General features: G+C 40.4%; 1 protein-coding gene across 2 annotated transcripts in view; it reads right to left on the reverse strand.

Moving 5' to 3' along the window:
• Window positions 1–18,119, reverse strand: part of CD247 (CD247 molecule) — an 89,323-nt gene extending 71,204 nt beyond the window's left edge. Inside the window, exons 1-2 of one of the 2 annotated variants that reach the window (XM_032623991.1) lie at window positions 18,089–18,119; window positions 6,688–6,796 (exon numbers count right to left, since the gene is read on the reverse strand). In XM_032623991.1, coding sequence (XP_032479882.1) covers window positions 6,688–6,796; window positions 18,089–18,112 — 133 coding nt within the window. In that variant the 5' untranslated portion in view covers window positions 18,113–18,119. Of the gene's footprint in view, window positions 1–6,687; window positions 6,797–7,263; window positions 7,278–18,088 lie in introns of those variants that run through there. The other variant, XM_032623998.1, reaches the window with a different exon arrangement.
• Between the last annotated feature and the right edge of the window lie 1,106 nt (window positions 18,120–19,225).

Here is a 19,225-nt window from a genome sequence, read left to right on the forward strand (position 1 = left end):
AATAAATAAATAAATAAATAAAATTTATGAAAAACAAAAAAGATATTAAGAATTGATTATAGATATTTGTCATTTAAAGGTAATTCTCCCACTCCTTGAGGATTTATATTAAAAAAATCTCAACCCAGCATCTGTGTGTAATAGTGTGCTATTCTTTCAGAAAACCTCACCCCACAAAACCTTACACACTGTATGAGGTTACATTCTTACCAAACAGATTGGTTAACGGCTACTATTTAGGATCAAGTCTTCTCAAATATGATTTAATTTACACATTTGAGTTCCACCTATGCATAACGTGGTTGGCGGGGGAGAGGACAGGGGGGCGGTACCTGCACGCACAGAAAGGGGCCGGTCCCTCTCAAGAAAAGCTCCAAAATAGGTATATTTTATTAAGAGCAAAACAGAAAATATGGATTTTACCAATTGGGGAGAAAATGACTTCAGAACTGTAATAATAGGCCAGAGAAAAATGCAATTCTATATTAACAACCAAATACTTCATACTCAGCAGAAAAACATATTTAAATGAGAATATTCAGCATCAAAACAATTATTTCTTCAGAAATTGAGAGGAAAATCATAATACGTGCTTACTAAGGGGAAAGACCTTCAAAAATCTGCATCAGAATTCAGTCATCTGATGTATAATACTGCAAATTGACAGCAGGCCTGGTGGACAGGCTGCATAGAACATTCGAGAGCACATACCTTGAACAAGGGATCAGAGAAACTGTGTTCGGAGCCTGGTTCTACTCTGAGGCGAGTCACCAAACCTCTGAACCTCATTTTCTTTGTTTATAAAAAGAGAATCTTAAAATCAATACTTTTTCTGCTACTTGCCATTGGATGGTTATGAATGAAGGTGCTGGAAAGCATTTTGTAAATATAAAGGGATGACTGTACTAACAGAACAGTGGTCTGGACCAGCGAGGATCCTGCCTGTCCTTGTTTGAATGCTTTCTATTTAGTTTTTTCCCCTTGAGCCTGCAAATGAGTTGCTGAGTAGCACAAATCATAACAGGCAACCAAAGCGGACAGTGGAAGCTTCTAACATTTCCACCACTGCAGTTTAGCTGCTTCAGACCTCAATTTGCTTTCTCTTCAAGTCAGTGCTCACCAACAAAGTCCTTGTGTGGCCATAAATCTGCATCCGACGCACAAGCATAAGGGACAAGGCAGAAAATGTTAGAATCTGTCCTTGGATTTTTCGCAACAGAGGCTCCCACTGGAGAGTTAAAAATATTGTGGTAAGGGAAAGTCTGGATTTTTTTTTTTAAGTTTTAAGTTTATTGTTTATTTGGAGCTTCAGGGAAGAATGAAGTTTAGGTTCCTAATTCTATGAGCCAATACCAGTGGGGTGGGAGGCTAGGTAACTTAAACGTTCTTGAAAACTTGGTAATTACAAGACCATACGCAATTCATTTCACAGATGCGAAAACTAAAGAGATTCCTGCCCAAGTTTACTGCAATTTAGTGACAAGGGAAGACAAAGAAAGCATGTTAGTACCAGGGTTTCCACTTTCTTCCACTGGGAAAATGATATCCTTTATTTTGTAGGTTGGGAAACTGAGGCACACATGATAATGACTACTGCTTTTCGAGCACCTCTGTGGTGTAGGCACTTCGAGCAGTATCTCCACTCCACCGTGCTCTGCATGAGGTAGACATGGTTACCGCCATCTCACAGAGGAAGAAGGGGGCTCCGAAGGTAGGCAACTGGCCACAGATCAGGACTTGTATCCAGATCTTTCTGGTTCCACAGTCTCCTCTCTCCCTCCACCCTATTGCCTGCTCCAGAAAAGACAAGAAACACTTGCAGATGGTCAGAGAGTTAGGGAAAAAACTCTCTTTCCTTGACAGAAAAACTGTTTAGACTTCAACAGAAGTCTAAAGTATCCTGTGAAATGTTCCTTTACTTTAACCTATTACTTTAATTGTCAGCCCTGGAGAAATTAGCCCAAGGAAATAATTCAAAAGAAATTTTAAAAGCTACAGATGTAAAGATTTTCTTGCAGCATTAGCTATAATAACAAAAATTAGAGACAGCCCAAATGTCCAACAATAATGAAATAGTAAAGAAAATACGATGCATAAACTATGGACATTTACATAGCGATTAGAAACAATCATGAAGGCTAAGTATCAAAAAAGATGTTCAGAATAAAATATTAAGGAAAAAAAAGCACTTGAAACTGTTTTTGTAATAACAACTATATAAAGATATTTAAACACTTATAAAAATACTGGAATGGAACATTTTTTAAATTTATAACTTCCTCTGATTTTATGATATTTTGGGTAAAATACCTCAAATTAAGAGAGAAAAAAATGATAGCTAGCTGGGATATTTACTTAGTAACTTAGACCAATTTGGACTATAACGATTAGATATCCTGCTTTTCTTTTTTTTCTTTCTATATTTTGAAGCAGTTGGGCAATTGAATGCGATTTATGCTATAATCCACAAACTCTTATTTTTCTCCTTGGTGCCTTTCATTAGTTTATTAATTCATTAGTTAATCGCCAACGGTGGTAGCCTTCTTTATTTTCTGCTTTTCCCTAGTGTTAAAGCCACGTCAGAAAAATGAGCATCTTTCTTTGTCTAATTTTCAAGATATAGTGTTAGTTGAATCATATGAAATTATCATTTTTGTAGGTCCCAAATAAATGAATATTGGAAATTTCATACGGTCCAACCAGAAAATTTTAACAACGGTAGGATTTTGTCTGAAACTGTCCTTGTAAATCATTTTGAAGCCATCTGTTTACTCAAACTGCCCTGTCCCCTCCACCAGCTTACTTTCTGTGTTTTTTTAAAGTACTTTGTTTAATGCTAAGTTCTCTAGAAGAAAGGTCCAAATAATGCCACTCCAATATACAACCCCCCTCCATAAACCATTAAAGTGAATTTAATCACATGGAAAGGTCTAGATTTCTTTCATTCACCCACCTTTCAATTCACTCAACAAATATTTACTGCGCGTGATCTCTGCTCCAGGCACTATGCTAAGTGCTGGGACACATCCCTGAGCAAGACTGAAGCGTCTTTTCCCTCAGAAAACATAGACTGTGTTTGAGACTGGAAGGAATGGCTATGTATGTGCAGTGACTACACTGACTGTTTTGTTTCAATTAACAGATCAAATGACTAGTGTGATTATTTTTTAACCAAATGGACTTTATGTTTGCTCAAATTGATTAAATCTACCGTCACTTTAATGTTAATAAGAACTAGCCCTGGCCCAAGCAGAGAAGAAATTTATTTTGAACTATCGTTGCTATTTATTGAATCAGTTAGCTGACCCATTGGTAAATAAGGCTCAGGAGAAAAAGGATTACAGGGTGTGTGTTTGGACAACTCTAAAGCAAGACAGTTCCCTAACGGTGCCTGAATCCTTAAAAATAAAACAAGACACAGTGCCCAGGGATTCTTGAAAGTAAAAGTGTATATCCAGTTAAAAATTAAATCTAATTTTTTAAAGACAAAGGCAAAAATAAAAAGAATTTTCAAATAAATTCAGCAGTGGTCATTCATCTAAACAAGAGTCGCCCAGCACCGTTTCTGGGGGATGTTTTGCCACAGCAAATGTGTAAACAGGCCAGCAAATCTAAGAACCACCAACGTAGAAAATGAATTGGGTCATCTGGATGAGCAGAGCCAGATGACCAGAGGTCAAAATAAACCATTGGTGAAAACGCCATCGATGAAAAACTTTTCCTGGCATCACACAAAAGCTTCCCTCAAGCCCAGCTTCAAGCAGTTTAAGCAAAGGTCTGGTTTCGAGGAGTGTTCATTTAAATACCCTGGTCACTGTGCATCCCCCACACCAACCATTCGGCTGCAAATTCTGGATGGCCACCTTGACCAGTGATGACCAGGGAGGCTGTGCTCTAATTTGCTCCCCCTAACTACTTATATGGATTGTCAGTCATGTTTTCACTCTGGGGGAATATCCCTTACAGAATAAGTGTCTCAAAAAAATAGAAATGGTAGCTGTAATGCTCATCCTATGACCCAGCAAAGTTTGATGCTTGTTCACAATTGGGCCCACCGCTGGGAGGGACCACTGCTATGCTCCTGAGCTGTTACAGCTTTGCTCAGAAACCAAAAGAAGGATGAGCTGCATTTCAACAGATGGAGGAAATGCCCAGTGCTGCTTTACAACACAATCAAGAGCAAATTAAGAATCCTAAACATGGGTTTCCATTTCCTGTCCCTGGATAATGAGAACAAGAAAACAGGCCAGGATGTAATAATTAATACAACTTTCACGTATCGACTGTTTAGTACATATCAGGCACATAACATTTACTTCTCACTTTCACAGCTCTGCAATGAAGGTTATTCTTACTTTAAAGGTGAGAAAACTGAGGCCCAGAGAGGTTAAGTAACTTGCCTAAGGTTGCACAGCTGGGAAATTGGCAGCAATGTGACTGGCCTGACTCTTCCCACCACACCTAGGAGCACGCATTTCCTGAGACTTTGTGTCAAAGCTGCATTTCCTTACAAAGGAAGGACCAAGGTCACACTGACCACTGTGAGGCAGGGAGTTAGAGGCACTGAGGAGTCGAGGGCTCTGCAGGCAGAAGTCTGCCTATGCCATTAGACACGCCATCTTAATCTCTTCCAGCCTCGGCTGACCGTCTTGGCACACTCACCCAGGGAGACCTCCTCAGGTAGATGGACTGGGTCGTTATTTGCCGTGATCTTAATGATCTGGGCATTTGCAAGAAAATGCAAATGGAAAAGTCTTAGTAAAAAGAAGATGCTTTAAAAGGGTTCGGGGATGAGTAACTTAACTGAGCAAGAAAAGAGGGAAGACCTCAACTCGAATTCCGTCAGTCAGCAGCCTCTCTTCCAAAGGAAATCATAGAGTGTGTCTTCTCAGCCAACACGGGTGCCATTTGTGGCCCTCGGTGTTAAAGGCCTCTCTAAACCTCCCCAGCCTTCCCTCAACAGGGCTAGGACACTTTGGAAAACTTTTGTCCAGGAACCTTATCTAAAAATAGCCGAAATTTCAATCTCCACACCAGCAAAGCAAGTGGCATTGAAAGATGAATCTAAGGCTTTTCTTTCTGTACACACCTTGTAGAAATGGGGCATGGCCCCCATCTTGTCTTCTGGGTGGGGTTTTGTTTACCACTCCTGGCAGCCACCAGCACCCAAGCAGCTTTTATTTTCTCTTCTAATTCCATTGCCCCAGACTTGGCCCCAAGACCCAACACAAATAGACCCCTGAGGAAACTTCACATGGTAGAATTATCTACCAAGTGCCGTCCCCCAAACCTGAAGCCCAAGGTCTGAATCTACCGCTGTCAGCAGTTCCCTCTGAAGTCACTGAATTCACAGGCTGTTTTGACGTCTTGGGTCCTCTTATGTCCTGCACACGAGGATGGGCTGCTCTGGGCTCGCCCTGGTGTTCTTACCCATGGCACCGCGTGACTCATACCCAAGAAGGCTTTTCTGAGAAGAGAGCTGTGATCTTACAGAAAACCCCGCAATTTCTTAGTCCTCGAAACCCCCAAGGTGCTAGGCGGCAGCTGTGCCACGTTCCCTGGCAGGAACAAAAGTGCCAATGGCCTTTCCTGCCCTCCCACCCTTGTCGCCAAACTCCCTCCCACACCGAGGTGAGCTGTCAAGTGGAGGAAGGACATTGGTTTGTGACGACTCTCCTGGTTTCTTTAGATTCAAATACAGCTTGTCCCATATTTTGTAAAAAATGCCAGGACGCCAATGCCCAGAGGCAGTCCATTTTGTCTTCTTTTCACTTCTTATTATCTGAGCTAGAAAACACGGTAAGGGTAAAAGGATTCTAGAAAAGCCGGACTCTAAGGGCTGGAATGAAGTGAGGAGTAGGTTCTCCTGTTGGTTGGTTGTTCCTCATGGTGGCTACTTAACAAGTCACATCCTCTCATCTGTCCCCTACATTCTGTCAGCATCTCTGGCTTTATGGCCTCAGACAGAGAGCTGCCTGAGGCAAGAGGCGGTGGGTTAGTCACTGAGCCTGGATGGGTGTGTCATCAGGCAGCCCGTGGCTGTAGGGTACAGAGGTGGCCAAGTCAGAGCTAAGCCTAGACACAGACCCTGAAGAAGGCCACTTCCCTCCTTCATTAACCCAGTCAGTCTCTGGCCAATCAAGGTGTTTCAGGTCAGCCAGGGCCACAGCCATGACCCTCTCTAACCAACAACAAATGCAATGTTCTTTGTTGGCGAAGGAAGAAGGAAAGGGGCTGAGTGACGGAGCCAGCAAGGGGGTGAAAGAAGAATACATAAAGACTAGAAAGGTGCCTCAGCATGAAACATGGCCTGGCTGACATTTTCTGGTCCCTCCCGGCTTCTGTTAAATACTCCCTCTCTTCTTGTCCACATGGGGCCTGCCTCAGTTTCTCCTCATCCTTTCCCCACCACAGACTTTTCTCTCTCTTTTTATCACTGGAAAAATCCATACTTTGCACCGGTGTGTTTTCGAGCAGCTGGCTCTGAGCTGATGCCCAGCTTGGCCTTAATGAGGCAGATGCCTGCATCAAGCCGGACAGCTGCTCATTGATTTGGGGAGGGCAGGATTTAAAGGAGACACTGGCGCCTCACCAGCCCTCGCCTATCTCCCTCCACCCCCGACACACACGCACAAACGGTTCCAAAAAGTTCCTTGCCATCGATACATATGATACATCCAGCCTTACCTGTAATTGGGAAGTGTGCCTGCAGGGTGGCCACGGTAACAAGCGCCATCCACTTCATCTTGTCCTTCCCCAGGATGGTGCCTGGGGGCAGAGGCCGAGGCAGCCGTGACTGGAAGAAGAAGAGAAAAGCAGTCTCTTTGGCTGCAGCCTCCTCAGGAAGTGGAGGACGATGGGGCCTTTGAGAAGGCACCTGCCAGCAGGGCCAGGAAACTCATACTCCTCCTTTCGGTTCACAGGCAGGAAGCTCTGGAGGTTTGAGGGTTTGGGGCGGGGGGGTGTATGTGCACACATGTAGGCAAGTGTGTGTCTGTCTGAATTTTTGCTTTTTTTCTCACTTAACCGTTGTTTTATTTTCCTTTTTTCCTAATTTTTGTCTAATTTTTATCTAACTCCTATCTTGATTGGTGAAGTCAATCCCTAGGCAACTACAAGTTCCCAGTGCATGTAAGAACATTCACCTCTTTCCTAGATTCGTGTATTTTATGGCGGTTGGTAAGATGACAGAGGTCTGGATTCAGAGTCAGGCGAAATGGAGAGACAGAATACTTGGGCCATAGTGCCATCTCTGCTACCTACCTGCTGTGCAGCCTTGAGTAAGTCACTCAGCATCTCTAGACCTCAGCGTCCTTACCTATAAAGCAAAGTGTTGGAGTAGATCTGAGGTTGCAGATCTGAACTTGGCCTGAATTTGGACCATAGAAAATACTATAGCTCACGTAATACTTCAAGCACTCTTGTTAGTTGTCAGTATCTAAACATTAGACTAATTTACAATAATTAAAAAAGATTAATACCAAGAAATAAACTTGATAGAAAGTGTAAGATCTATGTGAAACAAACTTTAAAGTGTTACTGAAGAATACAGAAAGGACTTGGGTAAATGGAAAGGTGTATCCTGGTCTTTGATAAAAATCTCCCTTTTAAGAAGACCACGATTCTCTCTAAATTTTTTAAAAAATTTTATTTATTTATTTATTTATTTGGCTGTGTCAGGTCTTAGTTGTGGCATGCGGGATATTTGTTGCAGCATGCGGGAACTTTTGTTGTGGCACATGGGCTCAGTAGTTGTGGCGTGTGGGCTTAGTTGCCCATGGCACACGGTATCTTAATTTCCTGACCAGGGATTGAACTCATGTCCCCAGAATCAGAAGGTGGATTCTTAACAACTGGACCACCAGGAAAGTTCCTCTCTCTAAATTAATCAACCCATCCCTCGACAAATGCCAACAAAAGTTTTAGAACAAGGTAATCTGGGTCCAAAGTTTATATGAAAAAATTAATGTACAAAAATAGCCAGGACACCAAAAAAGCACAAGCAATCAAAGAAAAAATAGGTAAATTGGACTTCCTCAAAATTTAAAACTTTTGTGCATATAGGACACTATCAACAAAGTGAAAAGACAATCCATAGAAAAAATATTGCCATATCATATATTGATAAGGGTATAGTATTCAGAATATATAAATAACTCCTACAACTAAACTAGAAAAAAAAAAGGAAAAATCTGCCAAAGATCTGAATAAATATTTCTCCAAAGAGATATACAAATGGCCAATAAGCACATGAAAACTTGCACAATATCTTTGGTCATTAGGGAAATGCAAATCAAAACTATAGTGAACTATTACTTCACACACACTAAGACAGCTAAAATTTAAAGACACAAGGTGTTGGTAAGGATGTGAAGAAACTGGAACTCTTGTACATTGCTGGAGGGAATGTGGAATAGCGATGCCCCTGTGGAAAATGTGTGTGGCATTTCCTCAAGAAGGAGAAGTTACAACAGACACCGCAGAAATACAAAGCATCCTAAGAGACTACTACAAGCAACTCTATGACAATAAAATGGACAACCTGGAAGAAATGGACAAATTCTTAGAAAGGTATAACCTTCCAAGACTGAACCAGGAAGAAATAGAAAATATGAACAGACTAATCACAAGTATTGAAATTGAAACTGTGATTAAAAATCGTCCAACAAACAAAAGTCCAGGACCAGATGGCTTCATAGGTGAATTCTATCAAACATTTAGAGAAGAGTTAACACCCATCCTTCTCAAACTCTTCCAAAAAATTGCAGAGGAAGGAACACTCACAAACTCATTCTATGAGGCCACCATCACCCTGATACCAAAACCAGACAAAGATACCACAAAAGAAGAAAATTACAAACCAATATCACTGATGAAGATGCAAAAATCCTCAACAAAATACTAGCAAACAGAATCCAACAACACATTAAAAGGGTCATACACCATGATCAAGTGGGATTTATCCCAGGGATGCAAGGATTCTCCAATATATGCAAAGCAATCAATGTGATACACCATACTAACAAATTGAAGAATAAAAACTATATGATCATCTCAATAGATGCAGAAAAAGTTTTGACAAAATCAACACCCATTTATGATAAAAACTCTCCAGAAAGTGGGCATAGAGGGAATCTAACTCAACATACTAAAGGCCATATATGACAAACCCACAGCAAACATCATTCTCAATGGTGAAAAACTGAAAGCATTTCTTCTAAGATCAGGAAAAAGACAAGGATGTCCACTCTCACCACTATTATTCAACATAGTTTTGGAAGTCCTAGCCATGGCAATCAGAGAAGAAAAGAAATAAAAGGAATACAAATTGGAAAAGAAGAAGTAAAACTGTCACTGTTTGCAGATGACATGATACTATACATAGAGAATCCTAAAGATGCCACCAGAAAACTACTAGAGCTAATCAATGAATTTGGTAAAGTTGCAGGATACAAAATTAATGCACAGAAATCTCTTGCATTCCTATACACTAATGATGAAAAATCTGAAAAGGAAATTAAGGAAACACTCCCATTTACCACTGCAACAAAAAGAATAAAATACCTAGGAATAAACCTACCTAGGGAGACAAAAGACCTGTATGCAGAAAACCATAAGACACTGTTGAAAGAAATTAAAGGTGATACCAACAGATGGAGAGATATACCATGTTCTTGGATTGGAAGAATCAATATTGTGAAAATGACTATACTACCCAAAGCAATCTACAGATTCAATGCAATCCCTATCAAATTACCAATGGCATTTTTTACGGAACTAGAACAAATCATCTTAAAATTTGTATGGAGCCACAAAAGACCCCGAGTAGCTAAAGCAGTCTTGAGGGAAAAAAACGGATCTGGAGGAATCAGACTCCCTGACTTCAGACTATACTACAAAGCTACAGTAATCAAGACAATATGGTACTGGCACAAAAACAGAAATACAGATCAATGGAACAGGATAGAAAGCCCAGAGATAAACCAACGCACCGATGGTCAACTAATCTATGACAAAGGAGGCAAAGATATACAATGGAGAAAAAATAGTCTTTTCAGTAAATGGTGCTGGGATAACTGGACAGCTACATGTAAAAAAATGAAATTAGAACACTCCCTAACACCATACACAAAAATAAACTCAAAATGGATTCGAGACCTAAATGTAAGACTGGACACTATAAAACTCTTAGAGGAAAACATAGGAAGAACACTCTTTGACATAAATCACAGCAAGATCTTTTTTGATCCACCTCCTAGAGTAATGGAAGTAAAAACAAAAATAAACAAATGGGACCTACTGAAACTTAAAAGCTTTTGCAAAGCAAAGGAAACTACGAACAAGACGAAAAGACAACCCTCAGATGTGAAAAAATATTTGCAAATGAATCAACGGACAAAGGATTAATCTCCAAAATATATAAACAGCACATGCAGCTCAATATTAAAAAAATGAACAACCCAATCCAAAAATGGGCAGAAGGCCTAAGTAGACATTTCTCCAAAGAGGACATACGGATGGCCAAGTAGCACATGAAAAGCTGCTCAACATCACTAGTTATTAGAGAAATGCAAATCAAAACTACAATGAGGTATCACCTCACACTAGTTAGAATGCGTATCATCAGAAAATCTACAAACAACAAACGCTAGAGAGGGTGTGGAGAAAAGGGACCCCTCTTGCACTGTTGGTGGGAATGTAAGTTGATACAGCCACTATGGAGAACAGTATGGAGGTTCCTTAAAAAACTCAAAATAGAATTACCATACATATGACCCAGCTATCCCACTACTAGGCATATACTCAGAGAAAACCATAATTCAAAAAGACACATGCACCCCAATGTTCATTGCAGCACTATTTACAGTAGCCAGGTCATGGAAGCAACCTAAATGCCCATTGACAGAGGAAAGGATAAAGAAGATGTGGTACATATATACAATGGAATATTACTCAGCCATAAAAAGGAACGAAATTGGGTCGTTTGTAGAGATGTGGATGAATCTAGAGACTGTCATACAGAGTGAAGTAAGTCAGAAAGAGAAATCAAATATTGCATATTAACACATATATGTAGAACCTAGAAAAATGGTACAGATGAACCAGTTTGCAGGGCAGAAATTGTGACACAGATGTAGAGAACAAACGTATGGACACCAAGGGGGGAAAGCAGTGGGGGTGGTGGGGGGGGTGTGATGTATTGGGAGATTGGGATTGACATGTATACACTGATGTATATAAAATGGATGACTAATAAGAACCTGTTGTATAAAAAAAATAAAAGAGAATTCAAAAATTAAAAAAATAAATTTAAAAAAAAACTCAGGAAATGATCTAATTGGCCCAGCTTGGGTCTTATGCTCACCTCTTGGATCAACCATTGTTTCCAGGGAGACAAGACAAGACTGGAGATAGGACACTATGATTAACAGCCCTACCAGAATCATTTGTCATAGAAGAAAGAAAGGGAAAGGATTCTGGGCATGTGTAAAACAATAGCTGTCCACTACTGCCAGCCTTGCTCTGGTGAGTGCAGTGGGATGGGGCTGGGACCTAGAGGAGGACACAGACAGGGTCAGGAGCTGAGAGAAAGTCCAGGTAGCACATAATGACCAGCAGCTGTGATTTGCTTGTGAGAAAGATCTGGCTAGATCTTGAATCTCTAGTTTTCAGTACACTTTCGATGGGTGGGTGAATGGGTGAATGGTAACATCCAGGATGGCAGGAAGGCCAATACTGAGTAGGACACTGCCTCAACTATTGAGAAGAACACAACAAGAGGAATCCAGAAACTGGTGAATGGAGCAGTTCCCAGGTTCCTGATCACCAGAGAAAGAAGCATAAAAGGAGGATTGGCTTCTGTCCTTGGGGTTTCCAGAGGCAGTCACTCCCAAGGTTTCTCTGGAGTGAGGAGCACTTCCCCATGCCTTGAGGACCCAGTGCACTCACCCAAGCCCTGCCCACCCCCTCTTCAGCTGACTGGTCTTGGACTGACAAGGAGCTGGAGGCCAGCACTTGTTTCCTGAGGGGTCTCCGTTGGAGCAGAAATGGCTGACAATCCCTGCAGGACCCCACCCAAACACCTACGTGGGACCTCATCTTTGCCGCCTCACCATGCTGTACCCAAAACTTATTTACCTCATAACTGTAAGTTTGTAACCTTTGATCAAAATCTCCCTTTTTCTCCCACCCCCAAGCCCCTGGTAACCACCATTCTGCTCTGTTTCTATAAGTTCAGCTTTTTTAGATACCATATGTAAGTGATATCAAATAACATTTGTCTTTCTCTGGGTGACTTATTTCACTTAGCCTAATGCCCTCAAGTTCCACCCATGTTTCAACAAATGGCAGAATGTCCTTGTTTCTCATGGTTGAATAATATTCCATTGTGTATATATACCACATCTTCTTTATCCATTCACCTGTTGGCAGACACTTAAGTCTTTCCTGTCTTGGCTATTGTGAATAATGCTGCAACGAACGTGGAACTGTAGATATTTCTTCAAGATCCTGATTTCATTTCTTTCAGATATATAACTAGAAGTGTGATTGCTGGATCAGATGGTAGTTCTATTTTTAATTCTTTGAGGGACCTCCATACTGTTTTCCATAGTGGCTGCACCAATTTACTTTCCCACCAATAGTGTATGAGGGTTTCCTTTTCCCCACATCTTTGCCAACATTTGTTATCTCTTGTCCTTTTGATAATAGCCATTCTAACATGTGTGAGGTGATATCTATTGTGGTTTTGATTTGCATTTCCCTGATGATTAGTGATATTGAGCATCTTTTCCTGTACCTGTTGGTCATTTGTATGTCTTCTTTGGAAAAAATTTATTTAGTTCCTTTACCCATTTTGAAATCAGGTTCTTTGGTTTCTTTACTGTTGAATTTTATGAGTTCCTTATATATTCTGGATATTAACACCTTTTCAGACATATGATTTGCAAATATTTTCTCTCATTCCATAGGTTGCCTTTTCATTTTCTTGATTGTTTCTTTTGCTGTGTAGAAGCTTTTTAGATTGATGTGGTCCAATCTGTTAATTTTGCTTTTGTTGCTTAGGCTTTTGGTGTCATATCCAAAAAATTGTTGCCAATACCAATGTCAAGGAGATTTTTCCCCATGTTTTTCTTCTAGAAGTATTATGGTTTCAGGTCTTCTACTTAAGTCTTTAATCCATTTCAAGTTAATTTTAGTGAGTGGTGTAAGCGTTGCATTCCTTTGCATCTGGTTATCCAGTTTTCCCAACACTATTTGTTGAAGAAACTATTCTTTCCTATTGAGTATTCTTGGCACTCTTAAATATTAGTTGACTGTGTATATATATATATATATATATATATATATATATATATATATATATATATAGAGAGAGAGAGAGAGAGAGAGAGAGAGAGAGAGAGAGAGAGAGAGAGAGTTAGTTTATTTCCAGGCTCTTGATTTTGTTCTAATTTTTTTTTTTAAAAAACAGCTCTTAGTTTCATTGATCTTTTCTATTGTTTTTCTGTCTCTATTTCATTTATTTCTGCTCTGCTCTTTGTGGTTTTCTGCCTTCTGATAACTGGCCTCTTTTTTCTGGTTCCTTGAGATGTAAAGCTTGGTTGTTTATTTGAAATTTTTCTTATTTTTTAATGTATGTATTTATCACTATAAACTTCCCTTCTTTATTTTTCTGTGCCACTTGGCTTGCAGGATCTTAGTTCCCCAACCAGGGATTGAACCTGGGCCATGGCAGTGAAAGCTCTGAGTCCTAACCACTGGACTGCCAGGGAATTCCTAAATCTCCCTCTTAGAACTGCTTTTGCTGCAACCCATGACTTTTGTTATATTGTGTTTCCATTTTGTTTGCTTCAAGATATATTTAAAAATTTTTTTCTTTGACCCATTGTGTGATCAGAAGTGTGTTGTTTAGTTTACACATTTTGTGAATTTTCCAGTTTTCCTCCTGTTGTTAATTTCTACTTTCATACCATTGTCATCAGAAAAGATACTTGGTATAGTTTTGACCTTCTTACAGTTGCTAAGACCTGTTTTGTGACCTATCATGTGATCTATCCTGAAGAATGTATCACCCCACTCTCCCCCTGCCTGTAAAATTTCTGCTAAGAAATCTACTGACAGCCTTATGGGGTTCCCTTGTAAGTTACAAGCTTCTTTTATCTTGCTGCTTTTGAGATTCTCTTTTTGTCCTTGAATGTTTACAGTTTTATTTTAATGTGTTTTGGAGAATATCTCTTTGAATTTGATGACCTATGAGCTTCATAAACTTGGATTTTTCAATTCTCTCTCCAGATCTGGAAAGCTCTCAGCCATTATTTCTTTAAATAATCTTTCTGCTCCCTTCTCCCCCTCTTCTCCTTCTGTGACTTCAATAATTTGCAAATTGTTTCTTTTAATGGTATCCCATAGATCACATAGACTTTCTTCGCTATTTTTTCATTCTTTTTCCTTTCTCCTCCTCCTACTGGATAATTTCAAAGTTCCTCTCTTCTAACACACAGATTCGTTTTTCTGCTTGACTCATTCTGCTGTTGATGTTTTCTATTACATTTTTCATTCATTGTATTTTTCAGCTCCAGAATTTTATTAAATTTATAAATAATAAATAATATAATAAAATTTATAAATAATTTATAAAAATTATTTCCATCTCTTTGTTATACTTCTCATTTTGTTCGTGTATGATTTTTCTGATTTTGTTGAATTGCCTTTCCGTGTTTTCTTATAGCTCAATGAGAGCTATAAGAAAAACTTAAAATAGCTGTTTTGAATTCTTTATTCAGTAACTCACAATCTCCATGTCTTTAGGATCCACACTGGAGGATTACTGTAATCCTTTGATGATGTCATGTTTTTCCTTGGTTTTTCATGTTCCTTGAAGTTTTGTGTTGCTCTCTTCACATTTGAAGTAGCAGTCACCTCCTCCAGTCTTTACTAATTACCTTTGGGAGAGAAATATCTTCCATCAGCACTGCTAGGGATGCTGAGGCTTTCTCAGACCTTCCATGGATATGCCTGTTCCTTGCTCCTTGCTTCCTCTCATGGCAGAATTCATAAACTTGTATGCTTTTTCTTAATCTTACGACACACCAGGCCAAGTGCCAACAGCTTCCCTTTTGCTTTCCCAAGGGTGGCACTAAAGATTAAATTTCTGGTCTTTCCCTGGCCTGCAGATTCAAGTCGACTTTCTGTGCATGCTCTCTAGCTTGCTTGCTCTTACCAGCACCATCAGGATTGCACAGAGGGAGCCAGGTGTGTGGATGAGGTGCACAGAGCATTGGGATGTTTATGGGCCAGTTGGGAGAATCTTCAGGCAAGACATCCCCAGTGGTTCATGGACTGGCTTCTTGATGGAGCCCACAATGCACTTAGTAGGATCTGAAGCCCTTTAATGCCCCTCAAGAGTCCTATCTGCCACTCTCCCAGTTTCTTCCTACTCCCCAGTCATGTAGATAATGATTTAGTACTCTGAGCCAGCTGCTAATTCACATGCTCTCACTTTGCCCTGTAGGAGAAATCACAGGGCTGAGAAGATACCACTTATCCCTTAGCTATGCCACCTCAGGGGAGGGATGATGCAAGTAAATTAAAGCTGTTCCTCTTACCCACTCCAATGCATCTAAACTCATATTTTTGTTGTTGTTGTTCCAACAGAGTGCTGGAACTTCTCCTCTGGAACCTGGACTTCCACAAAGGGTCTTTTGTCTATGGGTGATTGTCTGAGAGAGTGTTTTCCAGGGTCTCCCAGATCATGACTGAGAGGGGCTGGAGCCAGTTCATGGGCCACTGTACGGTTCACAGCCAGGACCAGGGTCTGTATGCCTATTACCCAACACATGTGTGGGCAAGACGGCTCCTGGATCTTTTGGTGTATGGTGCTGGGTCCCACAACTGCCACAAAGGCACTTTGGTCTATGGATGGAAGTCAAATTGTTGCTGTTTAGAGTGGAACATAAACGAGGGATGTCTTACTCAGCCATATTGTTGATTTCACTCCACCCATTTTGCTTTAAAGAACCAACTATTCACCCTTGGTTACAGTCTTGATGAGGCTTTCATGTAAAGCCAGTAAGCTTCTTTCTCCCTGGAATTTGAATCTCGAGAGAGTGAAAAATGACCTGGAAACATCCCCTGTTCAGTTCTCCTGCTTAGACCCATCCCAAGAACTGTTCATGTTCTGTGGCTCTATAAACACTGTTCAGGTAAATTTTTTTGCTTAGGTCACCCAGAGTTGCTTTGTGTTGCTTGCAACCAAAAGATCCTAACTCATACATTAGAATTTTCAGAAGTTGTGTTAGCTTTCTATTGCTGCATGACAGAGTATCACAAACGTAGTAACTTAAAACAACACAAATTTATCTCACAGTAATGTAGGTCAGAAGTCCAGGCACAGCATGAGTGGGTTCTCTTCTCAGGTGCTTATGAAGATGAAATTAAGGTGTTGGCTGGGGCTACACTTCTCATCTGAGGCTCAGGGTCTTCTTCCAAGGTCACTGGTTGTTGACAAAATCTATTTCTTTACAAATATAGGACTAGGTCTCTATTTTCCTGCTAACAATCGGCCAGGGACTGTCTCTGATCCTAGAGAGCACCTGCATTTCCTTACTACGTGGTCCCCATAGGCAATTCACAGCATGGATGTTTGCTTTCTCCTAGGCCAACCAGAGCACATCTCTCTGACTTCCTCTGCAATCAGCTTGACAAAACTCTGCTTTTAAAGGGCTCACCTGTACACCAATATGTATAAAACAGATAACTAATTAGAACCTGCTGTATAGCACAGGGAACTCTACTCAGTGCTCTGTGGTGACCTAAATGGGAAGGAAATCCAAAAAACAGGGATATATATATACATATAGCTGATTCACTTCGCTGTACAATAGAAACTGACACAACATGGTAAAACAACTAAACCCCAATTTAAAAATATACAAAAAATAAATTAAAAATAAAGGGCTCATCTGATTTAGTCAGGGCCACCCAGGATAAAATAATATAATCACAGGAGTGATATCTCATCATATTCACAGGTCCTTCCCATAATCAAGGAGATATACAAGGCATATACACCAAAGTGTGGAATCTTGGAGGCTGTCATGATTTTGTCTCCCACAGAAGTGCTACAGGAAAAGATGCTTCTTCCTTCTTTCTCTGTGAGGATCAGGGATGTCTGGTATCCGTCTTTCTCACCAGATGGAGGAAGCTTGCCCAGTAATGAATCCAACCCAGAGGAGAGCAAAGCAAGAAATGTGTAAAGACAGGTTGACGACTTACTGCATCCATTGAGAACCTGGATAATGCCATACCTAAAGGCCTGCCCACGGGCTCTTCCGTTTCATAAGCCCATAACTTTTTTCTTAAGCTATTTGACTTTGGTCCTGTACCTTGCAATTGAAGTGGCCTTGAATATTACAGATGCTGAAACTGCAGAGTCATTGAAGACATACTTGTAAATTTCACAATCTTGCCTGGGTCTACTTTGTGGGAGTTTTACCTAAGGGGCCCTTCCTTTCAAAAGATTATTTGTCCTTAAGAAAATTAAGTCACAAAGTTTTCTTTAAGGAGACATTAAGGAGGAAAAGCATGCCTAATGTCCAAACACAAGAAAAACATAAATGAAAAGACTGCACAAGGATATAAAAGATTTTAAAAATGACAAGAGATGGTAAAAATAAGCTGGGGTGTGGGTAAAATTAAAGATATACTATTAAGGGTTGAGATGAATTATAACCTACTAAATATCACTGTTGATGGTCAAAGACCTTCCACTGGAAAAAGAACCTTTTCTGCTTTGGGGATGCCTTACATTTGTGTGTCACTTTCACATACATTGTCATATTTAATCTTCACAGTGACTCAATAAGGTAGTCAATACTGGTATACAGTTTCCACCTTATAGTTAAGGAAACTGAGATTCAGAAAGATTAAGTAATTTGCCCAAGGTCACAAAGCTGGTCGTGGCCAAATAAGCTTTGTGAATCAGCTAAAAAACCAGAACTCAGCTTTTCTGGGTGCTGGTCCGTGGCAGTGGAAGAACATGGGCTTTAAAATAGCCAGGCCCCTTCCCACTAGCTATCTATTTTACGTTTGGTAGTGTATATATGTCCATGCCACTCTCTTGCTGCCGCATAACACAGGGAGATCAGCTCGGTGCTGTGTGACCACCTAGAGGGGTGGGATAGGGAAGGTGGGAGGGAGGAAGACGCAAGAGGGAAAATATATGGGGACATATGTATATGTATAACTGATTCACTTTGTTATAAAGCAGAAACGAACACACCGTTGTAAAGCAATTATACCCCAATAAAGATGTAAAAAAAACAAAACAAAACAGCCAGGCCCAGGTTCAAATTCAAGCCCTACCATTTACTAACTCCCTGGCTGTTGACTACATTAATAATGTTTGAAACTCCTTGTTCCAAACTGGCTAACAGTTCCTTCCTCATTGGACTGTTGGAGGAATAAATACAATGATACTTGTTATGTCCCTGGTATAGAAGGTTTGGGAAAGAGTTATTACCTTTTACGTCATTCAGAGGAGGTGAGAGTTTCCATCATTGCCTGGGGAAAGGACCCCAGAGGGCTGTTAAATGTTTGGGGCAGATGCTGGGGGCAAAATCTTTCTAGGAATGGGGGGTGAGTGCCAGCCTCTGTGGAGAGGGTGGGAGACGGAGAGGAGCAGATGAGGGATGAGTTAGGCAAGCCCTCCAGCTGGGAGGGGAGGCCCCACCTCCCAGAGCAAGGCCCTGTGTGCTCCCTCTTTTAGATCCTGCAGCTCTTGAGCACCAGGTCAGAACTTAGGGCACCTGCCTCATGTTTGTTATGAACACGTGATTCCAGTTCCTGGGCTGGTGGAGGTGATGAGTTTAGCTTCAGAAGTCTTATAAAATCCACTCCTGGAAGCAACCTAAATGTCCATCAACAGATGAATGGATAAAGAAGATGCGGTACATATATAAAATAGAATATTACTCAGCCATAAAAAGAATGAAATAATGCCATTTGCAACAAAAAGTATGGACCTAGAGATTATCATACTAACTGAAGTAAGTCAGACAAAGACAAATATATGACATCACTTATATGTGGAATCGAAAAAGATGATACAAATGAACTTATTTACAAAAACAGAAACAGACTCACAGACTTCGAAAACAAACTTATGGTTACCAAAGGGGAAAGGTGGGGAGGAGGGATAAATTAGGATTTTGGGATTAATATA

This window comes from Phocoena sinus, chromosome 1, assembly GCF_008692025.1.
Source record: "Phocoena sinus isolate mPhoSin1 chromosome 1, mPhoSin1.pri, whole genome shotgun sequence".
Lineage (NCBI taxonomy): Eukaryota > Metazoa > Chordata > Mammalia > Artiodactyla > Phocoenidae > Phocoena > Phocoena sinus.